At 47.4% G+C, this 24,895-nt stretch overlaps 1 protein-coding gene across 1 annotated transcript in view; it reads right to left on the reverse strand.

Moving 5' to 3' along the window:
• The window catches only part of ABCB1 (ATP binding cassette subfamily B member 1), a 77,565-nt gene extending 53,439 nt beyond the window's left edge, over positions 1–24,126 (reverse strand). The window contains exons 1-5 of the mRNA XM_066585254.1: positions 23,877–24,126; positions 20,645–20,760; positions 10,477–10,555; positions 3,996–4,146; positions 3,259–3,334 (exon numbers count right to left, since the gene is read on the reverse strand). Of these exons, the coding sequence (XP_066441351.1) occupies positions 3,259–3,334; positions 3,996–4,146; positions 10,477–10,555; positions 20,645–20,751 (413 nt within the window). The 5' untranslated portion in view covers positions 20,752–20,760; positions 23,877–24,126. The remainder of the gene's footprint in view (positions 1–3,258; positions 3,335–3,995; positions 4,147–10,476; positions 10,556–20,644; positions 20,761–23,876) is intronic.
• Positions 24,127–24,895: the final 769 nt, after the last annotated feature.

Consider the following 24,895-nt stretch of genomic DNA (forward strand, 5'->3'; position numbering starts at 1 on the left):
ATCCCCAGGAGTAATAGTGACCCCCACAGTATCCCCGGGAGTAATAGTGATCCCCACAGTATCCCCAGCAGTAATAGTGACCCCCCACAGTATCCCCAGTAATAGTAGTGACCCCCACAGAATCCCCCAGAGTAATAGTGACCCCCACACATACCATAGGTTTGCCACCACAGGTCTAGTGAATGAACTGAGCAACGACCTTTACCTCTCACTTTTATGAGCATGTTGGTTTGTTCTGCTCATCTCGGCACACCGTCCCATCCGCTGACTACATATAAATAGATTGTGGAACTGTTTTATTGTTCCTAGATAACCCGGCTTCCATAATACTTGGACTTTGCCCCATGATGTGCTGTATGAAGCAGATGAAAAACAAGACAGGATCGTTCTATGTTGGCTCGCCCCTTCCCTGCTCTGACATGTCTGAACACATTTGTCTCCGAGGCCTTATTTTATCACATAATGATCGTCCTCTGACACCATCTAACAAACATTCACGCAGGTTAGATGGCAGGCGGCTGCAGAGAGGTACAAAGAAAGAACTCAGCGTGCCCCCTGCGTAAGGAAAACCGGTGCAACCTCTGGTGGCAGCGTACACCGGCTGTATGGCATATAACAGTATGGGCACAATTGTCCTTGCGGATAGGAAGTAGTCCAGCCCTAATCCTGCAATGGGCTTAGTGAGAAAAACACAAATGACATCCAAACGTATATTCAGACACTGCTGTAATGTGCCGATCGCATCAGATGTCATCATTAGCCTAGTAATCAAGCTATCGGTGCCGGATAGATAATAGATGGTATCCGACTCACGTAAGATCACAAATCATATGATGCGGATCATCTCATATCAATATTCGATTGGCTTCGATCCAGCAAATCCAATATATGATATTATCTAGATCACATCAACTGTTACATAAATTAGTTTACAAATCCATATTTTGTTTAGGTCTACTCTGTGAGGGGCTAAATATTCAATATCGACTTTTTCTGCCTCTGTGAATGGCTTTATGGCATAAGCTAATGCTGCAGCAGTTGCCCCAGATCCTGTGCTTGCTGCTGCGCCAGTTGCTGTAGCGCCCGAAGAAGCTGCACCCGTAGTCGCTAGTACATCTGGTTTTGCACCACTAGCTATGCTGTATTGCCTAGGAGCTCCATGACTGCCCAAATATAGTGGGGAGAGACGTGCCCTCCGGGAGTTTAGGGGGAGGATGGGAGCTGTATTCCAACTATACCCATTGGCAGTCGAGCAAAAAGTTGAAATACCCACGGGACTGTTAGAGGGAGCTGCCGCCAGAGAGGGTACGACTTGGCCATGTGAAAACAAGAAATCAGGAGAGGACATATTTGAGCGCCTTCAAGCCATTTCTGGTATGTTCACGATGTCTGAGATTAAAAAACGTTTCTTTAATAAGCGTCAGAAAGTGGGTGAGACCTTAAGAGAATAGGCATTGTCCCTACGGAAGACACGAGGCTGTGGTACATGCTGATCCGAAGGAGGCCAGTGCCGCTGATCGGGCTCTCAAGTAAAAGTTAATTGAGGGCTCGTTAACGGAAACCCTCCGGAGCAAACTTAAAATGTCCATGTAAGCATGACATGTACAGATGAGCGTGTAGCATGGCGTGTACAGAGAGAATGAGCGTGTAGCATGGCGTGTACATGGCGTGTACAGAGAGAATGAGCGTATAGCATGGCGTGTACAGAGAGAATGAGCGTGTAGCATGGCGTGTACATGGCGTGTACAGAGAGAATGAGCGTGTAGCATGGCGTGTACATGACGTGTACAGAGAGAATGAGCGTGTAGCATGGCGTGTACATGACGTGTACAGAGAGAATGAGCGTATAGCATGGCGTGTACGGAGAGAATGAGCGTGTAGCATGGCGTGTACATGACGTGTACAGAGAGAATGAGCGTGTAGCATGGCGTGTACATGACGTGTACAGAGAGAATGCGCGTGTAGCATGGCGTGTACATGATGTGTACAGAGAGAATGAGCGTGTAGCATGGCGTGTACATGACGTGTACAGAGAGAATGAGCGTGTAGCATGGCGTGTACATGGCGTGTACAGAGAGAATGAGCGTATAGCATGGCGTGTACAGAGAGAATGAGCGTGTAGCATGGCGTGTACATGGCGTGTACAGAGAGAATGAGCGTGTAGCATGGCGTGTACATGACGTGTACAGAGAGAATGAGCGTGTAGCATGGCGTGTACATGACGTGTACAGAGAGAATGAGCGTATAGCATGGCGTGTACGGAGAGAATGAGCGTGTAGCATGGCGTGTACATGACGTGTACAGAGAGAATGAGCGTGTAGCATGGCGTGTACATGACGTGTACAGAGAGAATGCGCGTGTAGCATGGCGTGTACATGATGTGTACAGAGAGAATGAGCGTGTAGCATGGCGTGTACATGACGTGTACAGAGAGAATGAGCGTGTAGCATGGCGTGTACATGACGTGTACAGAGAGAATGAGCGGTCCAGCGATGCTGCTAGCGAGCCCCTGTTAGAGATGCAGATGGTGAGAACTAGCGGTGGCTGCGCAAATACACTTCTTCAACTTTAACATTAAAGTTTTTAATAAAAAAACCCCAAGTGGGTAAGAGCCCCGAGTGTGCAGCAACGTATCCCTGCTCCGGGACAGTCACACGGGCAACCGCGAGTCACGCCCAACATTCTCGGGTGCAACGCGCCTCACCCCGTCCATGTGCTGTGCAGTGTGAGGGAGACCGTCCATCAGCATGCTCTATTCTAATGCTGCCATTTTTCTGTCTCGCAGGAAACCTGCCTGATAAAATGTTCATTCGAGTTTTGCGCGTCTCACAAAACACAAAACCCGCACGGTTTTCCTGCCAATGTGAATGCGCCACATTGGTGTCGGAATCTCTATGCCCGGTGCCAAGTGCCAGCCTCGGCCTCCGCTGGGCTCTCACAGCGTAAGGCCACTTGCAGACGGTGGTTACCTCTGTAGGGCTGAGCACATGGCTGTATTTATTTGCGTCTGTTTTTCGAACACGCGGCGTACTCCATTTTTGGCGCACATTTCCGTATTTGTACTTTTTGCTGTTGGGTAAATACAGATCAGTATTAGTCCAATAGGAAATAGTAAAAATGCCGAAGCGAATAGTGATGAATTGATGATGGATGGAATGTCCACAAAACAGATCCGTATTGCAGTCATGTTTATATTCGCTCGTCTGAAGCCAACATGGTGCGGCACAGGAGGGGGAGGGGGAGGGAAACTGCACTTACTCTTCCATTTTTTGTTGGAATGCCAAGGATGCGTTCAACATGGCTTCGGCTATAGTTTCATTTGACATGTTCGCGTCTGTAGAGAACAAAAATAACACTATCACTTGTTTTGCTAAAACAGGGCACGTACAACCGGACAGGCCAATGTCATCATATGTCCCCAATACTCTATCAGAGTCGGCAGCTAATTATTGATTGCCTGTCCTCAGGATAGTTCATCAATAGCAGACTGGAAGGTTAAGATTTCCCACCGATCAGCTATTTGCTCAGTTGCTGTGCTTGTGCACTAAGCTGATTTCTGCAGGAAGTGGATAGCTCCGTTTCCCTGGCAGCGGCCAGGCTTGGTATTACAATCTTCCCATTAAAGTGGGAGGGAATTTTTCCTGGAACACTATGCCTGGCTACTGCAATAGGAACTGTGCCGTCTGCTTCCTGCACAAATCAGCCCAGTGAACCAGCGTACCGGCCCAGAGAATAGTTGACTAGCAAGAGTCCTGGATCACAGGCTCCCATCAATCTACTATTGATTACCTATTCTAAAGATAGGCCATGAATAGTTTACAACTGGACAACCTGTATGACGATCATTTGTCTCCGATGCAGCCAGCAGTGACTTGTGTAAAGACCATCTATAGTAAATACGCAGTTGGCAATCATCTAAATGGCTGCTGCCCACTGGTGTGAAGGGCCCTTAGGCTTTATGGTCATTCATACAGGCGATACAATAATATACTCACAGATCTTATCATCACCAGGATTATAACTAACAAAGGTGTCCGTCATGTCTCCGAAGACGATCATCATGAGTGGCAGGCCGGCACCGTGGATCATCGCTGCTATTGTGCCAAAGAACATCAGCAGTTTCTCTGCTGCTCCAGAATATCGGAACTGGAGAAGAAAGTGATTGTACAATATGAAGAAAAGGATATTCAAGAACATTGGAGAAGGCAGCGTGTACTACAGCCTGCTAATGACAGCGAGCCTCCATTAGTAGAGCAAATGGGATAAAGATATTCTGTGTAGCGTCCACAGTGGGCACACCGAGCGCAGCAGGGCCAGATTCACGCCGTCTGATCCAGATTTTGACATTGTTTTTTTCACACACAATTTGGTGCAAAATTCAACACCTTTATTTGAAGAGGTGAAATTAGTGATCCTGCACTGAGCTGGGGGGTCGGACCCGATAACCCCGGAGGACCCGATGACCCCGGAGGACCCGATGACCCCGGAGGTCCCGATGACCCGATGACCCCAGAGGACCCGATGACCCCGGAAGACCCGATGACCCCGGAAGACCCAATGACCCCGAAGGTCCCGATGACCTGATGACCCCGGAGGACCCGATGACCCCGGAGGTCCCGATGACCACGGAGGTCCCTTCCAACTCTACCATTCTAGGATTCTATGATATGCATGTCAATTTCCCCAATGGATTTTTTTTCGGCAGTGTGTGGATATTACTTTGAACCTGTCACCCACATTGCTGCTACTGTAAGGGCTCTTCCACACAGGCAATACGAGAGTGAGTGAAAACCCATAAGTTTGAAACCATTTATTTTCAATGGTTTCATTCTCACTTGCGATGTTTTCACTCACTGGAAGTTGCTATAAGAAAATCTATGATATCGCCCATTGTTTTCAATTGGGCAGAAGCAACAGAGCCAGCCTCACTGAAGTCAATGGGAGAAGATCATGAAAGAGCTGGGAAATCCCCCATTGCAGGGAGAGAGAGGGGGCGGAGCTACAGTGGATCTCTCACATATCTCCCCATATTTGGAGAGATAGGGGGCGGGGCTATAGCACTTTGCCAGGGCTTCCCCAAGAGCGGAGGTGAAGGGGCGGGGCTAGAGAGGTTCATAGTCACTATGAGAACTGCCACCCCCTTCCCTCCTCCTCTCTGCCCCTTGATGACTGTTTGCAATGGGAGAGGGTGGGACAGGGCGGGAGCTAGTTGCTAAGCTGCTGCCCCATCTTGCCCCCTCCTATTGCTGGCAGATGACAAGCGGCGGAGAGGGGGCAGGGGCTCAGTACACTAGATTCCGCCTCCTCCTGTTGCCGAGAGCCAGCAAGGGGGCGGAAAGGTTGGGCTCACTGTATATGTGCTAGACCTGGGCCGTCTGAACAGTTGCACAAACAGCAGATTTATGAGCTCGTTCACGCAACTTTCAAGCGCTGTGGCCATGACACGGAAACCTGTAGCAGCAATCTAAGCCATTCAGCAATGGTTTTTGATGTAGATCCACGCGTGGATTTAGCCCCATTGATGGTCTGCCTGCGTGATATTTCCGTATTTCCGTGTCAAGTCACTTATTAATGTAAAAATGCACTAGAGGTCAGCACACGGATTTTGGCCATTGAGTCCATTTGTGGCTCCACAGAAAAAACATGGCGGACTAACTGTGGATTTCTGCCAGGGTTCTACAGGTGGAATCCGTGTGGAATATTCCATGGATTCTGCCCTGGGAACAGGTTAGTTTTACACCGCCGAGCGCGATATGGGGCCGTGAAACTCAGAGTTAAATCACGCTCAGGAACGTGCGATGTACCTGCGGATCATCACCTCAGTACAGCTGCGACGCTCCGACACGGCTGATAGGATCAGCAAGCGTTTCCCGTTGTGTTCAGTGAGAAGCCTCGCATCGCACTCATGGGCACATTGCATGCCGTGCGATGCCTTTTCTGCCCCAATTGAAAACAACGGGCGAGGCGTTCCAAGGGAACGTAGGACACGCCACGATTTTTTCTCGCATGGTGATGTGAAACAAAATAGCTCATGTATTTGATCCCATTCAAAAGAGCGGGGCTCATATTCATGTGAGACTTGTGAGTCTCGCAGCACACGACTCTCGCGCAATTTTCTTGGTGATGTGAAAGCAGCCTTGGACTTGCATCACACAGGCGCGCACAATATCAAGCCATGAATGACAGCCCAATATTGCGCTCACCAACATGCATTTCCCTGCGGATGTAAGGTGTTTTTATCTCAAAACCACCTCGCATCACTTCGGGGAAGTAGCGATCTTCCGCTGTGGCTGACAGGATCGCGGAAATTCTCCCATTGTTTTTAATGGGGTAACCTTGCATCGCGTCGCACTCACGTGCGCCCAGGACATGATGCGATGCTGCCGCTGGTCCCACTGAAAGCAATGGGAGATGTGATGTGAGAGCGCGCACAAAGATAAGACGTGCCACGATTTGTCTCCTGCATCGCGGTGCAATGCGATACAGGAAAACAGCGCTCACGTGTATGACCTCATTCAAAAGAATGGGGTTCATATTTGGGTGAGATTTGTGCATTTCGCAGCACACAAGTCCCGCACGATTTTCCTGCCCGTGTGAAGCCGGCCTCGGGGTGCGTTCACACATAGCAGATTTGGTGCAGATTTTCCACAGCAGAAATTCCCCATTAAAAAGTCCCCAGAAGTGCAGATTTTTACTTCGATTTGTCGCAGACTTTGCTGCAAAATCCGCGACACTTAAGGAGTTCTCTGGGGGTCGACCAATGAATTGGGGAACTCTCTTGATTTGCTCCCGCATTTTGAGACTTAAGGGCCTTTTATAAAGCCCCATGAAGAACGATGTTTGCCTGATCATCAGCGATGGAAGGCGCCGCTGATCACCTAAAAAACGAGTTATTGTTCGTTGAGTGATTGCATCTTTCACACGGCACAAAAAGCAGCAATGAAACAGTATGGAGGACGAACGATTGTGTCATCCCCCGTACTGTCAGCATAGACCTGTGAAGGTCAGATACACCAGTGCCCATCTCAGTGATCGCATTACTCTGCCTGGATCGTGGAGGCTAAAAGGAGCCTAAAGGTACGTTTACAGGATGACTGTCACGCAGGAATGATAGTCGTTCAGTGAATGGAGGCGGAGTGGTCGGTGATCGCTCCTGGCCGCCACCTCTATTCACTGCAAGCAAGCAGTCGTTCATACATGAATGACTGTCTGATTACACGGGCTGATAGTTGCTCAGGTGATCTAGAAACCAAGCGACTCCGATAAGTGAGCAATTTCTCGCTCAGTGCCGAGTCAGTGGCCGTGTGTACATGGGACGGCTATCGTCCGAATTCGCTGTCACTAGCGGTTATTCAGGCAATAACGTCCCCGTTTTCAGGTACCTTTAGGCTACGATCACTTCTGCGTTAATCATTTCCGGTTTTCTGTTCCATCATTAACTTACAATGGGGCCCGTCGGGTTTTGTCCCGGTGTCCAACATTTTACTGGAAAACATAGTGCAGCATGCTGCAACAGAGGCTCCAAACCCAGTTGTGAACCTAACCTTAAAGTGGACTCACCTCTATGAGAGACTTCTTTAAAATTAGTGCATGAGTGTGATACCCCAATACAGCTATTACAGGAAATGTGATTTCATCCATTGAAGTGCCCCCCAAAAGTGTGATAAAGTGGGTGAAAAGAAAGCAGTAAGCCCAATGGTGAATCGAATGATTCCTCTCAGCTAATTAGAAGCTCTGAAAAGCATCATGTGACACACAGACTGCGTCACATGACACCTCCCAGAGCTGCTGGCTGGTTGAGCGATATCATGTGATATGTCATGTGATTCAGTAGGATCACATGTGCGTCTTTCTGCCCCTACTGCTTGGCACTTGTAAGTGTTGTACTCTATACAGATGAATAAAGGTACAGAAGGATGAATGAGACCCCAGTGATACATTGGACGTCCCATATGTGCGGGCCGCTCACTCTCTGGACGTTGCGCACGCCGTGTAGATAGAGCCTGCAACGTCAGAATGCAACATTTTTATCTAAGAATGAGTGAATTTCAGATACAAACAGAACTTATTCTATTCTATCTCAAAACATGAAAACCAGGCCGGTGATTAGGAAGAGGCCGGAGTCTTGTACCAGTGTGCGTCCATTAAGGATCTAAGGAGCCGCATCCATTAGCAATAAAAGGGCATTTTCTACAATTAGACTAATTAGATCAGACATTAGGCGCTGGCAATCGGAGACTTCCTGAAGGAAATGTACTAAGTGTTCTAGTGCCAACCAACTAATACCCATGGGTCAAGTGTGGGCGACTATTCCAATCACATTTAATTGGTTCTTTGTGCTCTTCTTCAGTTATACAATAGTGTTTATCTTCCTGAGGGCTTATTCACACGAGCGTATATCAGCCAGCCATTTTCACAGGGCGGCATATACTCCATTGGGTGGGAAGAGACAGCTTAGCTGTCTTCCTCTTCCCTCCCCCTCACCAGCTCTCTGCAAGGGAAAGAGGCGGGACGGGGTTAGAGCTAGTGTGCTGAGCTCCCGCCCCTCTCCATCCCTTGCAGATGTTTGCAATTAGAGGGGCGGGATGGGGCTGATGCTTAGCTCAGCCCCCACCCCGCCCCTCCTATTGCAAACAGCGGCAAGGGGCGGAGAGGAGAAGGGAAGGGGTACAGAGTTTAGCAGTCACGCTGCTAAACTCCTTCCCACCTCCCTTCCCCTGCCGCTGTTATTGACTCCCATAGGAGTAGATAGTGCCCACCCAGGCGCTTTTAGGCTGTGGAGATACGCCCCTGTGCACTGATGCATTATAAACCAATGTATCGAGGGGCAGCGTATATCGGCCGATATACCCGTGTGAATAAGCCCTGAAACCGATGAGAGAGGGACGTGTGCAGAGGCTACAGAGCTGAATCTGCCTCAATTCATGGTTACCGCTGCGGAAACAGACCTGCTGGGGAAAAAGTCTTTTTCTCTTACGCTGCGGATTGAGTGGGGAAACTTTCTGCTCTATGTGAACAGGGTTTATGAGATCTCGTCCCCACGGGCTGTATTGTAAATGCTGACAATATTCCGCAGCATTAATGGTGTGTGACGGCATCCCTATACAGCAGTTGTCTATTTTGGACAATTCCTCTTTGTTATGGATTAGGTTCCCCAAAAATTAGATGATCAGAGGGTGATGCACTGCTGGGACCCCCAGAGATCAGCTGTAATCTGTGGGAGGATCCTGTCAGCAAGTGGTCAATTTCCCTGCAGTGCCTCCACAGGACAAATGAAGCATTACATAGTGCCCAGTGAAATCAATAAGCAGTCTGTGCAATGGAAGACATACTGAGTCCTTCAAAGATGGAGAGACTCTTTTTGTAGTCACTCTTCACTCTGAAAATTGATGGAGGTCCCTGAATGAGGGGCTGCCCTCTCTTAAAACAACCCTCCGATCCTGGACAAACAAAGATTGCCATGCCCCTTCTCTGACCACTCTGTGCATTAGTATGCGTCATTAATCTAAGTGTTACACTACACCTGTTTAGACTGGCCAACGCTGTCTACATGAGCTGTACTGGCCAATCAGTATACATCAGGTAGTCATATGGAGGTGCGGCCATCTTGATTGGTTCAAGATCAGAGGGTCCCTTTAACCTTTGTACCAAGCTTAGAAAATTGAATTTCTGAACCAGGCGACCCCTTTAAGATAAAGCAGGTCTATGTGCCAGCAGTGTGAAGAACCGTACATAATAAAAGGTTGTATCAAATAACAAACTCAGCTCTGCTATGCTGGCAAGGTAATGGCATCTGTATAGGTGTGTTGTAAATGAAAGACGCTGGGGATTGCTGCAACCTGCGATATACATATGTTGCAATGACCCCATTCTGCTGTGATAGATGAATTGATACATAGTCACACATCTCCTTAAAGGGGTTGTCCCGCGCCGAAACGGGTTTTTTTTTTTTCAACAGCCCCCCCGTTCGGCGCGAGACAACCCCGATGCAGGGGTTAAACAAGAACACCGGACAGCGCTTACCTGAATCCCCGCGCTCCGGTGACTTCTTACTTACCTGCTGAAGATGGCCGCCGGGATCTTCTCCCTCGGTGGACCGCAGGGCTTCTGTGCGGTCCATTGCCGATTCCAGCCTCCTGATTGGCTGGAATCGGCACGTGATGGGGCGGAGCTACACGGAGCCCCATTGAGAAAAGAAGAAGACCCGGACTGCGCAAGCGCGTCTAATTTGGCGATTAGACGCTGAAAATTAGACGGCTCCATGGAAAAGAGGACGCCAGCAACGGAGCAGGTAAGTGAAAAACTTCTGATAACTTCTGTATGGCTCATAATTAATGCACAATGTACATTACAAAGTGCATTAATATGGCCAGAAGTGTATAGACCCACTTTGTTTCGCGGGACAACCCCTGTCATTTACATTGGAATACAATTATTTCATTTTCATGTTTTACTCATGAAGCCGCTGCCTCTCACCATTGTGAACGGGCTGATCATCTTTGGTTTCTCTTCTTTTGGCTTATCCTTTGACTTGAAGAAATTTTTTTTCTTCTTGCTGCAATGGAAAACAACATAGTAGTTGAGATCAGAGCATTAGGAGATGTAGAGGGGTAATGAGGTTATATCGGAGTCATCCTGGAAATGGCTCCTTCCTCAGTCAGTTAGTACATAGTTCTATTGTGTGACTGATGACTGCAGAATGGGGGGATGGGCCGCTCTGACCATCACTGGAAGTGGACGGATTAGAGCGCCAGGAGGATGATGTACATATCCCAGTGCAGTCTTGGAAGAGTGAAGAGTGGCTGTGAGTGGGAGGATTGCCGGGGTTAGCCATGTCTAGCTGCTCGGAGGACATCGCCAGATGGCGCACCGCTTAGTAACATCTTAGAAGTGTATGACATCTCTGCACCTTTCCTCCAAAACATCACTAACTGTCTGTCCGCTGTCTCTAACACCATGTCCTCTCTCTACCTAAAACTGAACCTCTCTAAAACTGACCTGCTGGTGTTTCCACCCTCCACTAACCGACCTCCTCCTGACATCTCCATCTCAGTGTGTGGCACCATAACTCCCAGCATGCCCGCTGCCTTGGGGTCATATTTGACTCTGATCTCTCTTTTACCCCCTACATCCAATCTCTTGCCTGAACATGTCAGCTGCACCTGAAGAACATCGCAAGAATCCGCTCTTTTCTCACTGTGGACACGCTAAAAACGCTCACTGCTGCCCTCATCCACTCCCGGCTCGATTATTACAACTCGTTGCTGATCGGCCCCCCCGCACCAGACTCTATCCCCTCCAATCCATCCTGAATGCGGCAGCCAGGCTCATCTTCCTGTCCAGCCGCTACTCGGACGCCTCTGCCCTGTGCCGGTCACTGCACTGGCTGCCCGTTAAATACAGAATTCAATTTACACTCACTACCCTCATCCATAAAGCCCTCCACAGCGCAGCGCCCCCCTATATTGTATCCCTCATCCACAGCGCAGCGCCCCCTATATTGTATCCCTCATCCACAGCGCAGCGCCCCCCTATAATGTATCCCTCATCCACAGCGCAGCTCCCCCCTATAATGTATCCCTCATCCACAGTGCAGCGCCCCCCTATAATGTATCCCTCATCCACAGTGCAGCGCCCCCCTATAATGTATCCCTCATCCACAGTGCAGCGCCCCCCTATAATGTATCCCTCATCCACAGCGCAGCGCCCCCTATATTGTATCCCTCATCCACAGCGCAGCGCCCCCTATATTGTATCCCTCATCCACAGCGCAGCGCCCCCCTATAATGTATCCCTCATCCACAGCGCAGCTCCCCCCTATAATGTATCCCTCATCCACAGTGCAGCGCCCCCCTATAATGTATCCCTCATCCACAGTGCAGCGCCCCTCTATAATGTATCCCTCATCCACAGCGCAGCGCCCCCTATAATGTATCCCTCATCCACAGTGCAGCACCCCCCTATATTGTATCCCTCATCCACAGCGCAGCGCCCCCCTATAATGTATCCCTCATCCACAGCGCAGCGCCCCCCTATAATGTATCCCTCATCCACAGCGCACCGCCACCCTATATTGTATCCCTCATCCACAGCGCAGCGCCCCCCTATAATGTATCCCTCATCCACAGCGCACCGCCACCCTATATTGTATCCCTCATCCACAGCGCAGCGCCCCCCTATATTGTATCCCTCATCCACAGCGCACCGCCACCCTATATTGTATCCCTCATCCACAGCGCAGCGCCCCCCTATATCGCCTCCCTCATCTCAATCCATCACCCAGCCCGGGCTCTCCACTCTGCTAACGAAACCAGCCTGAGTGCCCCTTTAATTCGAACTTCTCATTCCCGCCTCTAAGACTTCTCCAGAGCGGGGATGGCTTGATAGGCAGTCTCCCAAGGCAGCCCTGGGGCCTTTCAGAAGGCCCCCGGCAGCCATGACACCTGCACGGCTCCCCTGATATCATCGCGGGGGGGCTGTACGGGACCCCCGAACATTGTTCGGGGGATTTAAATGCTGATGTACGGCCAATTGCAGCAATTGCTTGCGGGTGTCAGCTGCAGTAAACATCTGACGCCCGCTCTGTATGCAGAGAGGTCGCTCCCAACCTCTCTGCATACATACCCCGACGCTCCAGGACGTAAATGTACGTCCTAGAGCAGGAAGGGGTTAAAGAGACCAGATTGGATGAATACAGAACTTACATACGTGTTAAAAAGGAAGGAAAGTATGTTTAGCAAATGGAAAGACGGGGACTATCTAAAGAAGAATATAATGCGGTCTGTAGAGACTGTAGGGTCAGAAAAGCTAAAGAGAATAATGAATTGAGGCTTGCAACAGAGGCCAAAAGCAATAAAAAAGGATTCTGGGGGTCAAAAACAAAAGAAAAGTCAAAGCTGCTATAAGAGGTTTACAAGATGAAAATGGGGAATTGAAGTTTTTTATTGAACTTCTGTGACTCCACTTTTCAGTCCCTGAAATGTATACAGTACGGCACACACTCCATCACGGAGGGGAGAGTTACACCATGTGCTACAACTACTCTAGGAAATGTTTGGACATTTGTTTAATCAACACTGTTGATACAATTCAGATCCCGTCCCGGAGAGGCACTTTGTTCTATTCGGAGGTTCATGCATCTTTATTAAGCATCAGTTCTGCCTCAGCGGATTTGCATGTGGATCAACATGAAGATTTAGTCCCAGCCAATGGGGCAGCCGCAAGCCACGGCCGCTGATGCAATTTTTTAATCAATTCTTTTTTTCATAACGTAGATTTCAAAATCCGTGTGTGAAAAAATTCAAAATATAGTTCAATTTCCATAGCGTTCAAGTGAATGCTGAAAAGGCATGGATCCCAACATGCAGAGATGTAACTTGAAGCTCCTGGGCCCCAAAGCAAAACCTGTAATGGGGCCCCCAACTATAATGCTTTATTCATATTACTGGGCTCCCTATATGGAGAAGAGAGGCCTTATGGGCCCCCTAAGGCTCCTGGGCCCGGGTGCAACCACATCCCCTGCATCCCCTATACTTACGCCAATGCCCACATGGATTTCAGTGCAGAGTCTGCGTCAGAAACCGTACTGAAGATACAACATGTGACTAGAGCCTTCTGCTATGTTCGAACAGTGTATGTGGCTGTGGATCTGACACAGACCCAGCATGAAATACCGGAGCCGAGGAGCCCGCAGGGATGGGCAGGGATGGGCGCTGAGGATGGCAGAGCCCCGCATTAATGCATATGGACAGGAACCGTGCAGAATATATGGAAGGCTTTAGATGAAATGTGCCCTGCTGATGCCAGTTTGGAGACCAACGAGGTGATGGATAAAATGTGTTGTGCCGGATTTCTGGAGACCATGGTTGTGACTTCAATGATTGCTAAGTTGCTTTGCTATGTCTTTAAGATTGAAGTAATGTTAAATTGTGCCCCCCCCCCCGGGGAGTGCTGTGTACACATTACTGATGTTTTAGTAAAATTGTTTATTGCCACATAAAATAAACATGCCGCCCTCTGTCACCACCGCGCCGCCATCTGTCACCACCGCGCCATCGCACAACATCCAACTGTTTCAATAACAGTTCTGAAAAAACAACTTATACCGGGTTCACAAGTTGCAGAAATGCAGCAAAACTGCAGCTTAGTTCCAGCACAGTTCCAGCAGTATTTGTTTCTTGCGCGTGTGAACAGGGTTTGCTTTAATCGTAAACATCTCTGCTTAGCTTTTCCACACTGTTGCCACTAATAACGAACCGCGGTGCTTCTGCAATGTGTGATTTTATTTTGTCAAGTCCCTTTATTATTTCCCTTTGTGTGACTCTATTTTTCCCACCGTGACAATAAGACCCCCTGCGATTCGGGACAAAGGTTTTATGAGGAACGGGGAAAATTGCACGCAGCCCAGAAGAACTGCATGGATTTCCAGCAAATGCTCTACCCCCTCCCTGCTATCTTGGTGGAGCCAAGGTGCTCCTGGCTCTGTCTCCAGCTCTCTGATGTTCTGAGGTGCCGCTATCAGCCCATCGGTCCCTCCACAACGTATTCGCTTCGTTCTGGTAAAGTATTTATGTACTGAACTTGGTTCTGGGGTTGTATTTATGTTTGGGAGGTTTTACACCTCGGCTGCGGATTCTGCTTTCCTGCTCCATTCAATACAGAACCACACAGCGCCAGATGGACGCCAATGACTATAATGGGGTCGGCCCACTTCCACCCCGCTGCCCAGCTTTTGGACGGAAAAAAAGCGCTGCACGCACCAAAGCCACAAGATACATTTTGAGTCCCTTGCGTGACAAAAGTGCATTAGAAATGTTTGTTGCTTGTTTGACAACGTTCTGTGAGCTAAATGCATTAGTAGCATCTGCACAAATCTGTTTGCTAGTTTGCTACAATGTATCAGAGTGGAGTTCAGGCTGTTTTGCTCACAGAGCATTGCCCACACTTGATACAATTGTATCCACTTCTAGGTATGAGCAGGTTTACTGACTCTGAATGTAAACAACCATGTTCTCATTGAGGCCTCCTGCACACGGGTGGAAATTCCGCAGCGGGATTTCCCAAAGAATTTCCACCTGTAGAAGCTGCCATAGGATTGCGTTAAAAAACACAATCCTTGGCAGATGGCCGCGATTTGTGGCATGCTCTATTTCTGTCACTTCCCGGCCGCTGGCTCCGCTCTGCTCATGCACCGGCACATCAAAGCGCCAGAGCCGTGGAAGAGGTGAGTGTCGCGCTGGTCCCTGCAGGGGCGCAGGTCAGGTCCCGCTGCAAGAATTTTTGCAGCGGGATCTGACCCTGCCGTCTGCAGGCGGCCTTACTGACAAGAAACCAATACAGTCAACCTTCTAGTTTCGTTGGTAACCCGTCCAGAAGCAATCGGCTAAACTTGAAACTAATGAAACTCGAGGTAATTATTTACATAGGAATCAATGCAAAACCAATTAATGCGTTTTAGACATTCCAAACCCCCCCCAAACCATTTTTGTACAGCGCTTAGTGCTGCTTTTTCAGCACAGTGCTAAATGCTGTTCAACGCTCCCATTCATTTCACACAAGCGTTTTCCACCCGTTGAAATGAATGGTCAGCGGTTTCAGCGCTGCCATAAATGCAGTACAAGTTGGTACCGTGTTTTTGGCAGCGCTAAACGCCCTAGCTACACTACCTGAGAGAAAAAAAAATCAATACTTACCTTGCAGGTACCGTCGGTGTCCCAGAGGCCGCTCTCTGAACCTCTGTGCAGACTGCCGGGCGCTTGTCAAGCGAGCAGAGCATCTTGCTGGTGACAGGGATTTAAATCTTGTACCTCCAGCAAGAGATTGCTCCGATTGGCTGGGTGATAGCCCACTCAGCCAATCACAGCCAACGCTGGATGCTCCAATCACAGACACACATCCAGGAATGGCTGTGATTGGACAGCGAGGTCATGTGGGCCGGTGGCTGCCGGCAAAACTAAAAGCAGCTGGGGAAAGTAAAGGCAAAATTCTGCCTGGAAGAATTGGCGAAACTGGAAACTGGCAATAGAGGAAGGCAACGAAAGTAGAGGTATGACTGTAGTGGTATTGAAACAGCAAGAGTATGTTCACAAATTGGTACTAAAGCAACCCTCCTGTTTTGGGACAAATTTCTGTCCTGGAACTGGAGGAGGTATATTACTTGTATTTCGTCTTCTCCGCCGTTCCACTAGTTCAGGCTCCCATTTTGAGGCTGCCAAGATGGCCGCCTCCATTTTCTAACTACCTAATGCACACTGTGTACTGCTGTATGATCAGCCAGCACTGATAACAAGCAGAGCTGGCCAATCAGAAAGCAAGTACAGTCTCACACTACCAATGCACTTTGGGTGATTAGGTAGTCTAAAGAATGTGTCAGCTGTCTGGAATGGCTGTAAAAAGGGCCCCGAACGAACAGAGAGGAAAGACGAAAGAGAAGATCAGCTACAGGTAATATAACCCCAAACCCTCTGGTCCCGGGACAGAATCTTGTCCTGAAACTGGAGCATCCCTTTAAAGCCGATGTGTCTCCACCGAACGTGTGAGCCGGTCCGGAATCCATCAGAGTTTAGGACTTTCCATTTACAGTCACTAAGCTTTATTTACAGAACGTAAAACCGAAAGATCCCTTTACGTCTCCAACCATCAATCTGTCCTAGCGAGAACCTTTAACCTCCATACAATGAGCCCATGATGCTCGGCGGTCCGATAGATTCAGAATATAATCAGCCTGGATCTAAAATAATGTTGTCTTCAAAGCAGAAAAGGGAACATTCATCGCCATGTTGGAAACGCTAATAACACAGCATGCTGTTTGTGATAAAGGTTAGTAAAGTATCGCTGCATTCTGACTGGTTGCTGTAGGTGACTGCTCAATTCACCTCTATACAAAAGGCCGGACTATAGGGGGAGTCTACCGCCTGCTTCCCATCACCCCACCCCATGCAAGACGATTTACAGCTGCAAGGTTTAGTCAGATTTTATTAGGGTCAAAGTGTCATCCTCTTGCCGACAGCATATTTATTGCCATACAAATAGAGATAAGCAGCTGCCATATATTTCTGCTTATCTCTTGGTTGGACAAATGACCAGACGCCTTAAAATTCAACATTCCAAACAGCAGAGAAGGTGGGAAATGGGAGCCTTATACACATAGATTGCCTATATATACCTAGTGCACGGCTGATGGGGCAATAAGGAGCTGTTCGAATAGATGATAAAAGTCTAACCAATGGAAAGCTCACCATTGAGCCCCTCCCCCCACTGATGCGTCCCGTGCCCCTCTCTCCTCCTCACTGCAGGTTCTCTGCACACATATTATCAAATTCTGCAACACCTCTGCCCTAACAACCAATCAGGTTGCTGGAATTGCTGAATACGGCTGAGGTGCTGCAGAATTTGATACTATGCATGTCTTAGGGTCGCTACAGTTGTGTTGTGGGGACACTGATGGGGTGATTGTGGAAAGTAAGAAGTTAAATAGTCGGGATCGGCGTTGCAGTGGGTCCCCTGACCTCTGAAGCGCGTCGCAGTATATATTTCCTCTCTATACATTTTTACTCTTACTTTTTGTAAGTTTTCTTTTACTTTGCCTTCCTGTATTTATGGCGTTGACCCTTGGCGATATTCAGCGCGGACTCCTAGTCATTTAAACTGTAAAGAGGGGTTTGCGTGTGAACAAAATTGAATGTTGCTACTTAGAAGCCACTTCCTCAGGAACGGGGTCAGATGTGTGTCTGATTGTAGAGAGGATGTGGCTCCTAGAAAACACTACATCCCACATCTGCGTAAGCAGCGCAGTGCGGTCTATGACTCGCCAACAAGTATCTCACGTGGCCGTGATAACGCATCTTACAGATAACATACGGCTCCATAATAATCAAAACGGCAGAACAGCACAATTGTGAGAAAAAACTCATTTTCTGAAAGTGCTCTGGTAACGCTGTGTTATGATTGGTTGCTGGATAGTCCTACTCTTAGGTCACATGCACAGAAGCGCGTTGCAAGATGGACAAAACTCCCACAAATATGAACTCCATTTTTTTGAATGGGGTCATTTGCATAAGCGATTTCTTCCTTCAAAGCGACACTGCGAGGTTAAATATCGCTGCCTGCCCCATGTTTGGACATTCCCTCGGAACGCACGGCCCGTTGTTTTCAATGGGTCGGTCAAACACATCGCATTCTGAGTGTTGTGCATGCGAGTGCGATGTGATGTTTCTCCATTGCGATCAATTGGAATCACTTGTGATCCTCTGACGCACATGAAAGAAGCACCGGAGGATCGCAATTGTACAGAAGCGATGCGAGGTGTTTCTGAATGAAGAATGCAGGCTGACAAGTGTGATATCGGCCCGATATGGCGCTCGGCGGTGCGAATGCAGCCCTGCAGTGCGGTTACACGCAGCACAAATCCTGCAGCATTTCTGCATCCAAAACAGAGTGACAATCTGCCCCCACGGCTGATTACATAGACACAGCACTCCCCTCACCACCGAGGTCTTCGCGCTGGCAGCGCTCTCCGGCACCTGGCGGACTGTAGTCAGCGAGGTGCCGCCGGTCAGGTGACGCTCACTTTAGACCATCCCGTGCAGATGAATGTATGAATGTTTTTTCGCATTTAACCATCTTATTCTTTAGGAATTTGAGTTTTGCAATCCTCTAATTGATGAGCTATGATATTCACTCAGCGTCACACACATACGCGCCCTGCTATATATCATAGAGCATTGAACAAACACTAATTACACATAATTATACCCGCCTGCGTACAGGAAATATCCGAGCAGCTAGAGAAAAAGAGCAAGTGTGAACTTGGGACTTGGCTTTCTGCCGGATGCACAGAGCGAAGCAGTCGGCGTAGAGTGTGTACAGCCGAACGAGAAGACCGCACAGATGCCAGGCAGTCCGTGTGCCGCTGCGCGGAGTCTCCATACACAATGATGCTTTTCTGGCGAATTCCTTATGTCGTGAATCCATAAGGACCAATTTTCCCAGTGTATACCAAAACAGTGCTCGCTGACATACAGGAGGCCTGTTGTGTTGGCATACCGCATGGCACGCCAAATTCCATGCAGGGTCGTACAAAAAAGCGTATCCAGCACTATATGGGGTAAATTTATCAAGCCATACCGATGTAGCACTGCCGGCGCATCTGGTGTCAGCGGGCTGCTGAGATAATAAAATGCAGTTCGCACTGCTACTCTATTTGCGTATCGCGGCCGCCATATAATCTGAATGGCAGTGGCTGCACTACACAATTAGTGTGGTAGTGCCCAGTGATCTGCGTCTGTAATATACCGGGCCATGCTTCAAGGATGGAGCTGCTACATCTGTAAGAGTCACAAGTTCTCTGACTATGTTTATGTTTTTTCTGGCCCCATTTCCAGGCGTGAGCGCGATATCAGTCGGAGAATCATGGGCGGGTGATCTACTCATAAACGTCCCATGGATTTCCTGTGATTGTGATGTGGTTTGTGAGAGAACTCCATCACATCGCTCCACATGCGGTGTTCATGCGCAGATTTCACGCAAATAAAAATGTTATTCGAATAGTAAAAATGGAAAAAAATGCAATGCAGTCAAATAGCGCCGCAGAATAAGTTGGCGCTAGACAAATAAAGATTATTCTTATTTTCATGTGAGTGAAAAACGATTTTTTTTGGCTCCCATAAAAAATTATGAGCGATTCCTGAACAGAAATGTCCAAAAATAGGAAATGCTGCAATTCTTTATTCTCAAACTATTAATGTAAATTTAAAAAAAAACAACAAAAAAAAACACTCCTGCAAATTAACCCATTGAGAACAACAGGCTCTTTCCATGTGCAACTTATGTGCATCTTGCACTGCACAGACATCACGCATGAAACTCGCCAGTGTAAATACGGCCCAAGGGGGCCTCCAGACGGGCGTGTTTGCACACATTTTTGCATATGTACAATTTGCGTACACAAAACACGGAGAATATAACCCATTGATTTTGCGAAATTACACAATAGGAAGAGTGTGCCAACGCGCAAAACACAGGAAAAGAAGATAGCTGGACCTCATTAGGCTTTAATAGCCAATCAATTCCACAGAAAGAGTGATTCATGCGTGCGTGTAAACGGGCCATACATGCACAAAAAAGTACAGTAATAAGCGCTGTCAACACGCAACACCCTGATTACCTGCCGCTTTAAACATCGTTCACGCTTAAATACACTGTGTCGAGCGTATCAGCTAATGCCCGTCTGAAGCCGCCCTAAGGGTACATCCACATGATGCAGCAGCCATGTCTGTTCGTGTTACATGCGGGTTATGCTGCGGATTTCCTTCTATAGATTGAAGGGGTCTGAACAAGGGGAAAATCTGCAGCGTTTCCGCGACATGACGAATATACTATATAGGTTTGTAAATCCGCAGCTTACCTCTCTACGTGTAATTTATTCGTATACACGTTGCGTTTCCCCAAACCCGTCTACCTGCGCCGTTCTGTAGATTGCTGCGGATTCGAGGTGTGGATTCCGCATCGCAGCTCAGCAGCAAAGACACGTTTGAATTCACCCAAATTGCTTATTCATTTCTTTCTTTTTGTTTGTTTTCTCCATTTTCCCGACTCGTTTCCATTACATCCAGTCTACAACTTGTCCATAATTCACAAGAGTTACCTTTTCGGTGACTTGGGGTCCTTGACATCCACTTGTACTTCTTCGAGGCCATTGGCTCGGCCTTTCCCCTCGATCCCGTTGGCTTCGCTATTCAGGTCATTCGGCATGTTTAATTACTGCGAAAAAAAATTCTAATTATCTTCTGCATGACATCTGAATAAACGATAGAACTGGCAGGTTAATTAGAAGTAACCGCCAATATGGGGAGGAAAGTAACTACATGGTGGTTCTAATGGAAGGCATTGAGCAACAGAAGTCTACGGTGATAAATAGCTTTCTGTTCAATAGCATAATATGTAAAGGTTAAATACCTGTAGTGTGTGCCTCCATAGCTGCAGTCATGTACAAATGATGCACCATGTTCGTTATGGTTGAGGGTCCATTTGGAATATTTTACTGCATTAGGGCTTATTCAGACGGGCGTATATCATTCAGGTTTTCACGCCCGGACGATATGCGCTGCCCCTCTCTGCAAGGGGAGGAGGTGGGACGGGCCAGGAGCTAGTGTACTGAACTCCCGCCCCCATTCTGCCCCCGCCACTGTTTGCAATGGTAGGGCTGGGACAGGGGCAGAACTAAGTCCTGCCCCTGCCCCCTCTCATTGCAAACAGTGGAGAGGGGGCGGGAACTCAGTGCACTAACTCCCATCCTGTCCCGCCTCTTCCCCTTGCAGAGAGGGGCAGCGTATATCGGCCGGGCGTGAAACCCGACCAATACACGCCCGTCTGAATAAGCCCTTAGGCTAATTTGATATTCAGCTCACCAACATGCGATTTCGCTGCGGATCGGGGTGTTTTTGTATCCAAAATATGTTGCATCACTTCGGGGAAGTCGGATCGCAGAGTTTCTCCCATTGTTTTCAATGGGGGAACCTTGCATCGCATCGCGTGTGACTACCACATGGTGCGATGCTGCCGCCGGCCCCATTTAAAACAATAGGAGATGCGATGCGGGGGCATGCCCAAAATAAGGGCGTGCCGCGATTTAATTCCGACATCTCATCGTGATGTGATGCCGGGAAATAACCTTCATGTGTATGACCCAATTCAAAAGAATGTGGTTCATACTTGTGCGAGATCTGTGTATTCCAAGAGGCACAAATCCTGCATGATATTCTCGACCTTTCTATTAAAAATGTTAACAATTGAAAATTGAAATTGCATAACTAGACAGACAGATGAGATGGTTGTATAGATATGACAAAGATAGATATCACATAGCTAGATATCACATAGATAGATATCACATAGATAGATATGACATAGATAGATATCACATAGATAGATATGACATAGATAGATATGACATAGATAGATATGACATAGATAGATATGACATAGATAGGTATGACATAGATAGATATGACATAGATAGATATCACATAGATAGATATGACATAGATAGATATGACAGATAGATATCACATAGATAGGTATGACATAGATAGATATGACATAGATAGATATCACATAGATAGGTATGACATAGATAGATATGACATAGATAGATATCACATAGATAGATATGACATAGATAGATATGACAGATAGATATTACATAGATAGGTATGACATAGATAGATATGACATAGATAGATATGACATAGATAGATATGACATAGATAGATATCACATAGATAGATATCACATAGATAGATATGACATAGATAGATATGACATAGATAGATATCACATAGATAGGTATGACATAGATAGATATGACATAGATAGATATGACATAGATAGATATGACATAGATAGGTATGACATAGATAGATATCACATAGATAGATATGACATAGATAGATATCACATAGATAGATATCACATAGATAGATATGACATAGATAGATATCACATAGATAGATATCACATAGATAGGTATGACATAGATAGATATGACATAAATAGATATCACATAGATAGGTATGACATAGATAGATATGACATAGATAGATATGACATAGATAGATATCACATAGATAGGTATGACATAGATAGATATGACATAGATAGATATGACATAGATAGGTATGACATAGATAGATATGACATAGATAGATATGACATAGATAGATATCACATAGATAGGTATGACATAGATAGATATCACATAGATAGATATCACATAGATAGATATCACATAGATAGATATGACTTTTTACTGTATTTTTTGCGCGTACACATTGCACACACAAAAACCACGCAGCGACGCTCTCAGCCATTGAAATGGCCAGTTAGTTTAAGGAGTTCAAGATGTCTTCTTTTCCTGCACAAGGCTGCATATTTTTTGCATGATCGAATTGCGCACGCCTGTTCTCTGTGTAATGCATGCGCACATACATTTGTGTTAATAAGCCCTTAGGCGCTGTATGCATCCAAGTTTGAATTTCCATTTTTAATGGCTTATCTATAATCCGTGCAAAGATTTAAAAATGGCTGCCAAACTGGGGAAAAAGTGCACTAAGGGCTCCCACACACTTGCGTTTGCTTTTTTTGTTACCGCGATTGTCGATGGGACTTTTTTAATGCGACGCAATGCACCAAAAATGCAAGTGTGTGGGAGCCCTAAGTGACGTTTTTTTACTTTCTTGGTTTGCGCAGAATAAAACAGATCTGTTAAATGGAACAAATAATAGATAGAACGCAAGGCGTCTCCCCGTGCGCATCCGTTCACCACGGACGGCGATGTAAAGAGACACATTAATACTTTGTTAGGTTTCTGCTTTTCTTTTTGGAAGGGAAAAAAACGGCGCAGTAGTATAGTTTATTGTTTCCATGAAAAAAATGGAAATCTGGCGAAACCGACGCGAACGGACGCGAACCGACCCGAACGGAGAGCCCCAAAAACCATTAAAGTCAATAGGAGAGTAAACAGAAACATTTGTCTCCGTTTATCTGACCCTATGATGGGAAAGAAGAACAGAAACCCCAACCGCAGATCCGAACGGAGCAGATACGAACAGAGCAGATCCGAAGACCTGAGATGTTGCTCCTCAGACAATCAACAGGTAAATCTAAAGGAAAACGAAAATCAAAACATGAACCCCCTCGGTGATGTTATATGGATGTAGCAGAGCTCAATCGGTTATTTAACTTTTTGAGCCCACATTGTTCGTGCGCTGCAGTCCTATGTAAAATTACAGTAAGATTCAAAGTCACAATGATAATGCAAAAAACAAACTCAGCTCTGCTGCATCTGACCCGCTTAGCTCTGCTATTTTTGTACTTGCCTTGTAGTTTCTCTAGGGTAGGCGGCTCGAATGTGTCCACAAGGGATGTTGTCAATCCTGATGCTGCAATGTGTAGAAGGACTGAGAAACAGAGGCAGAAAGTACAAAGCTAACGGGATAAAAGTGACTGTGCCTCCTCCCTGCAGCCATAAATGGCAATGCCTCTCCTCAGATGGCCCCGCTTTGGGTGTCCCCAGCTGTGGCTCCTCCTTCTTCGCCCGGTTACAGGGAGTTAATATTTAGTGGAGATAAGGAGTGATATTACTATATTCCCCATGCAAGCTGTCATTTGTGCATCTCCTCCCATTGTTACATCTACACCGCAGTACTCCTCCTCTGACCCCCAGCCGGCGGCTATGAACCATCCTGGTTGATGACATCATAGTATTACTGTCACTTCCAGAAACTGCACTATTTATAGACATTTCTGCGCTTTTCCGCTTGTAGCAAATCAATGTTATTTTTTGAGTAATGAGATGATCTACAAGTTGTAACAACATATAACAATTCCTCACTGATTTCAAGATGCAGTCCTCCTTTTTTTTCAGTTTTTGTTTTTCCCTCCCCACTCCTCAGCCCAAAAACGGTGACAGGTAATAGTGGGAATTAGGCCGCCTGCACACGGGCGGAAATCCCGCGGGATTTCTGCCGCTCAAAGCCTGCATAGGAGTGCATTACAATACGCAATCCTATGCAGACGGCCGCGATTTGGCCAACAAACCGCGGCATGTCCTATTTTTGTGCGGGGCTCGCAGAGCCTCGCACAGAAACGTCACTCACCTGGCCGCCGGCTCCGGTCTGCGCATGCGCCCGCTGCCCGGCAGCCGGCACATGAAAGAGCCGGGGCCGCCGGGCGCGGGTGAGTACGCGCTCGTCTCTGCAGGCGCTCGGGTCGGGCCTCGCGGCGAGAATTTTCGCCGCTGGATCCGACCCGCTCGTCTGCAGGCTGCTTTCACAGTGACAGATCTACAAAAGGCATGTGTGTGAAGCCCAAGGTTCCAATGGGTTCCTTCTCCTTA

Source organism: Eleutherodactylus coqui, chromosome 12 (genome assembly GCF_035609145.1).
Source record: "Eleutherodactylus coqui strain aEleCoq1 chromosome 12, aEleCoq1.hap1, whole genome shotgun sequence".
Taxonomy (NCBI): domain Eukaryota; kingdom Metazoa; phylum Chordata; class Amphibia; order Anura; family Eleutherodactylidae; genus Eleutherodactylus; species Eleutherodactylus coqui.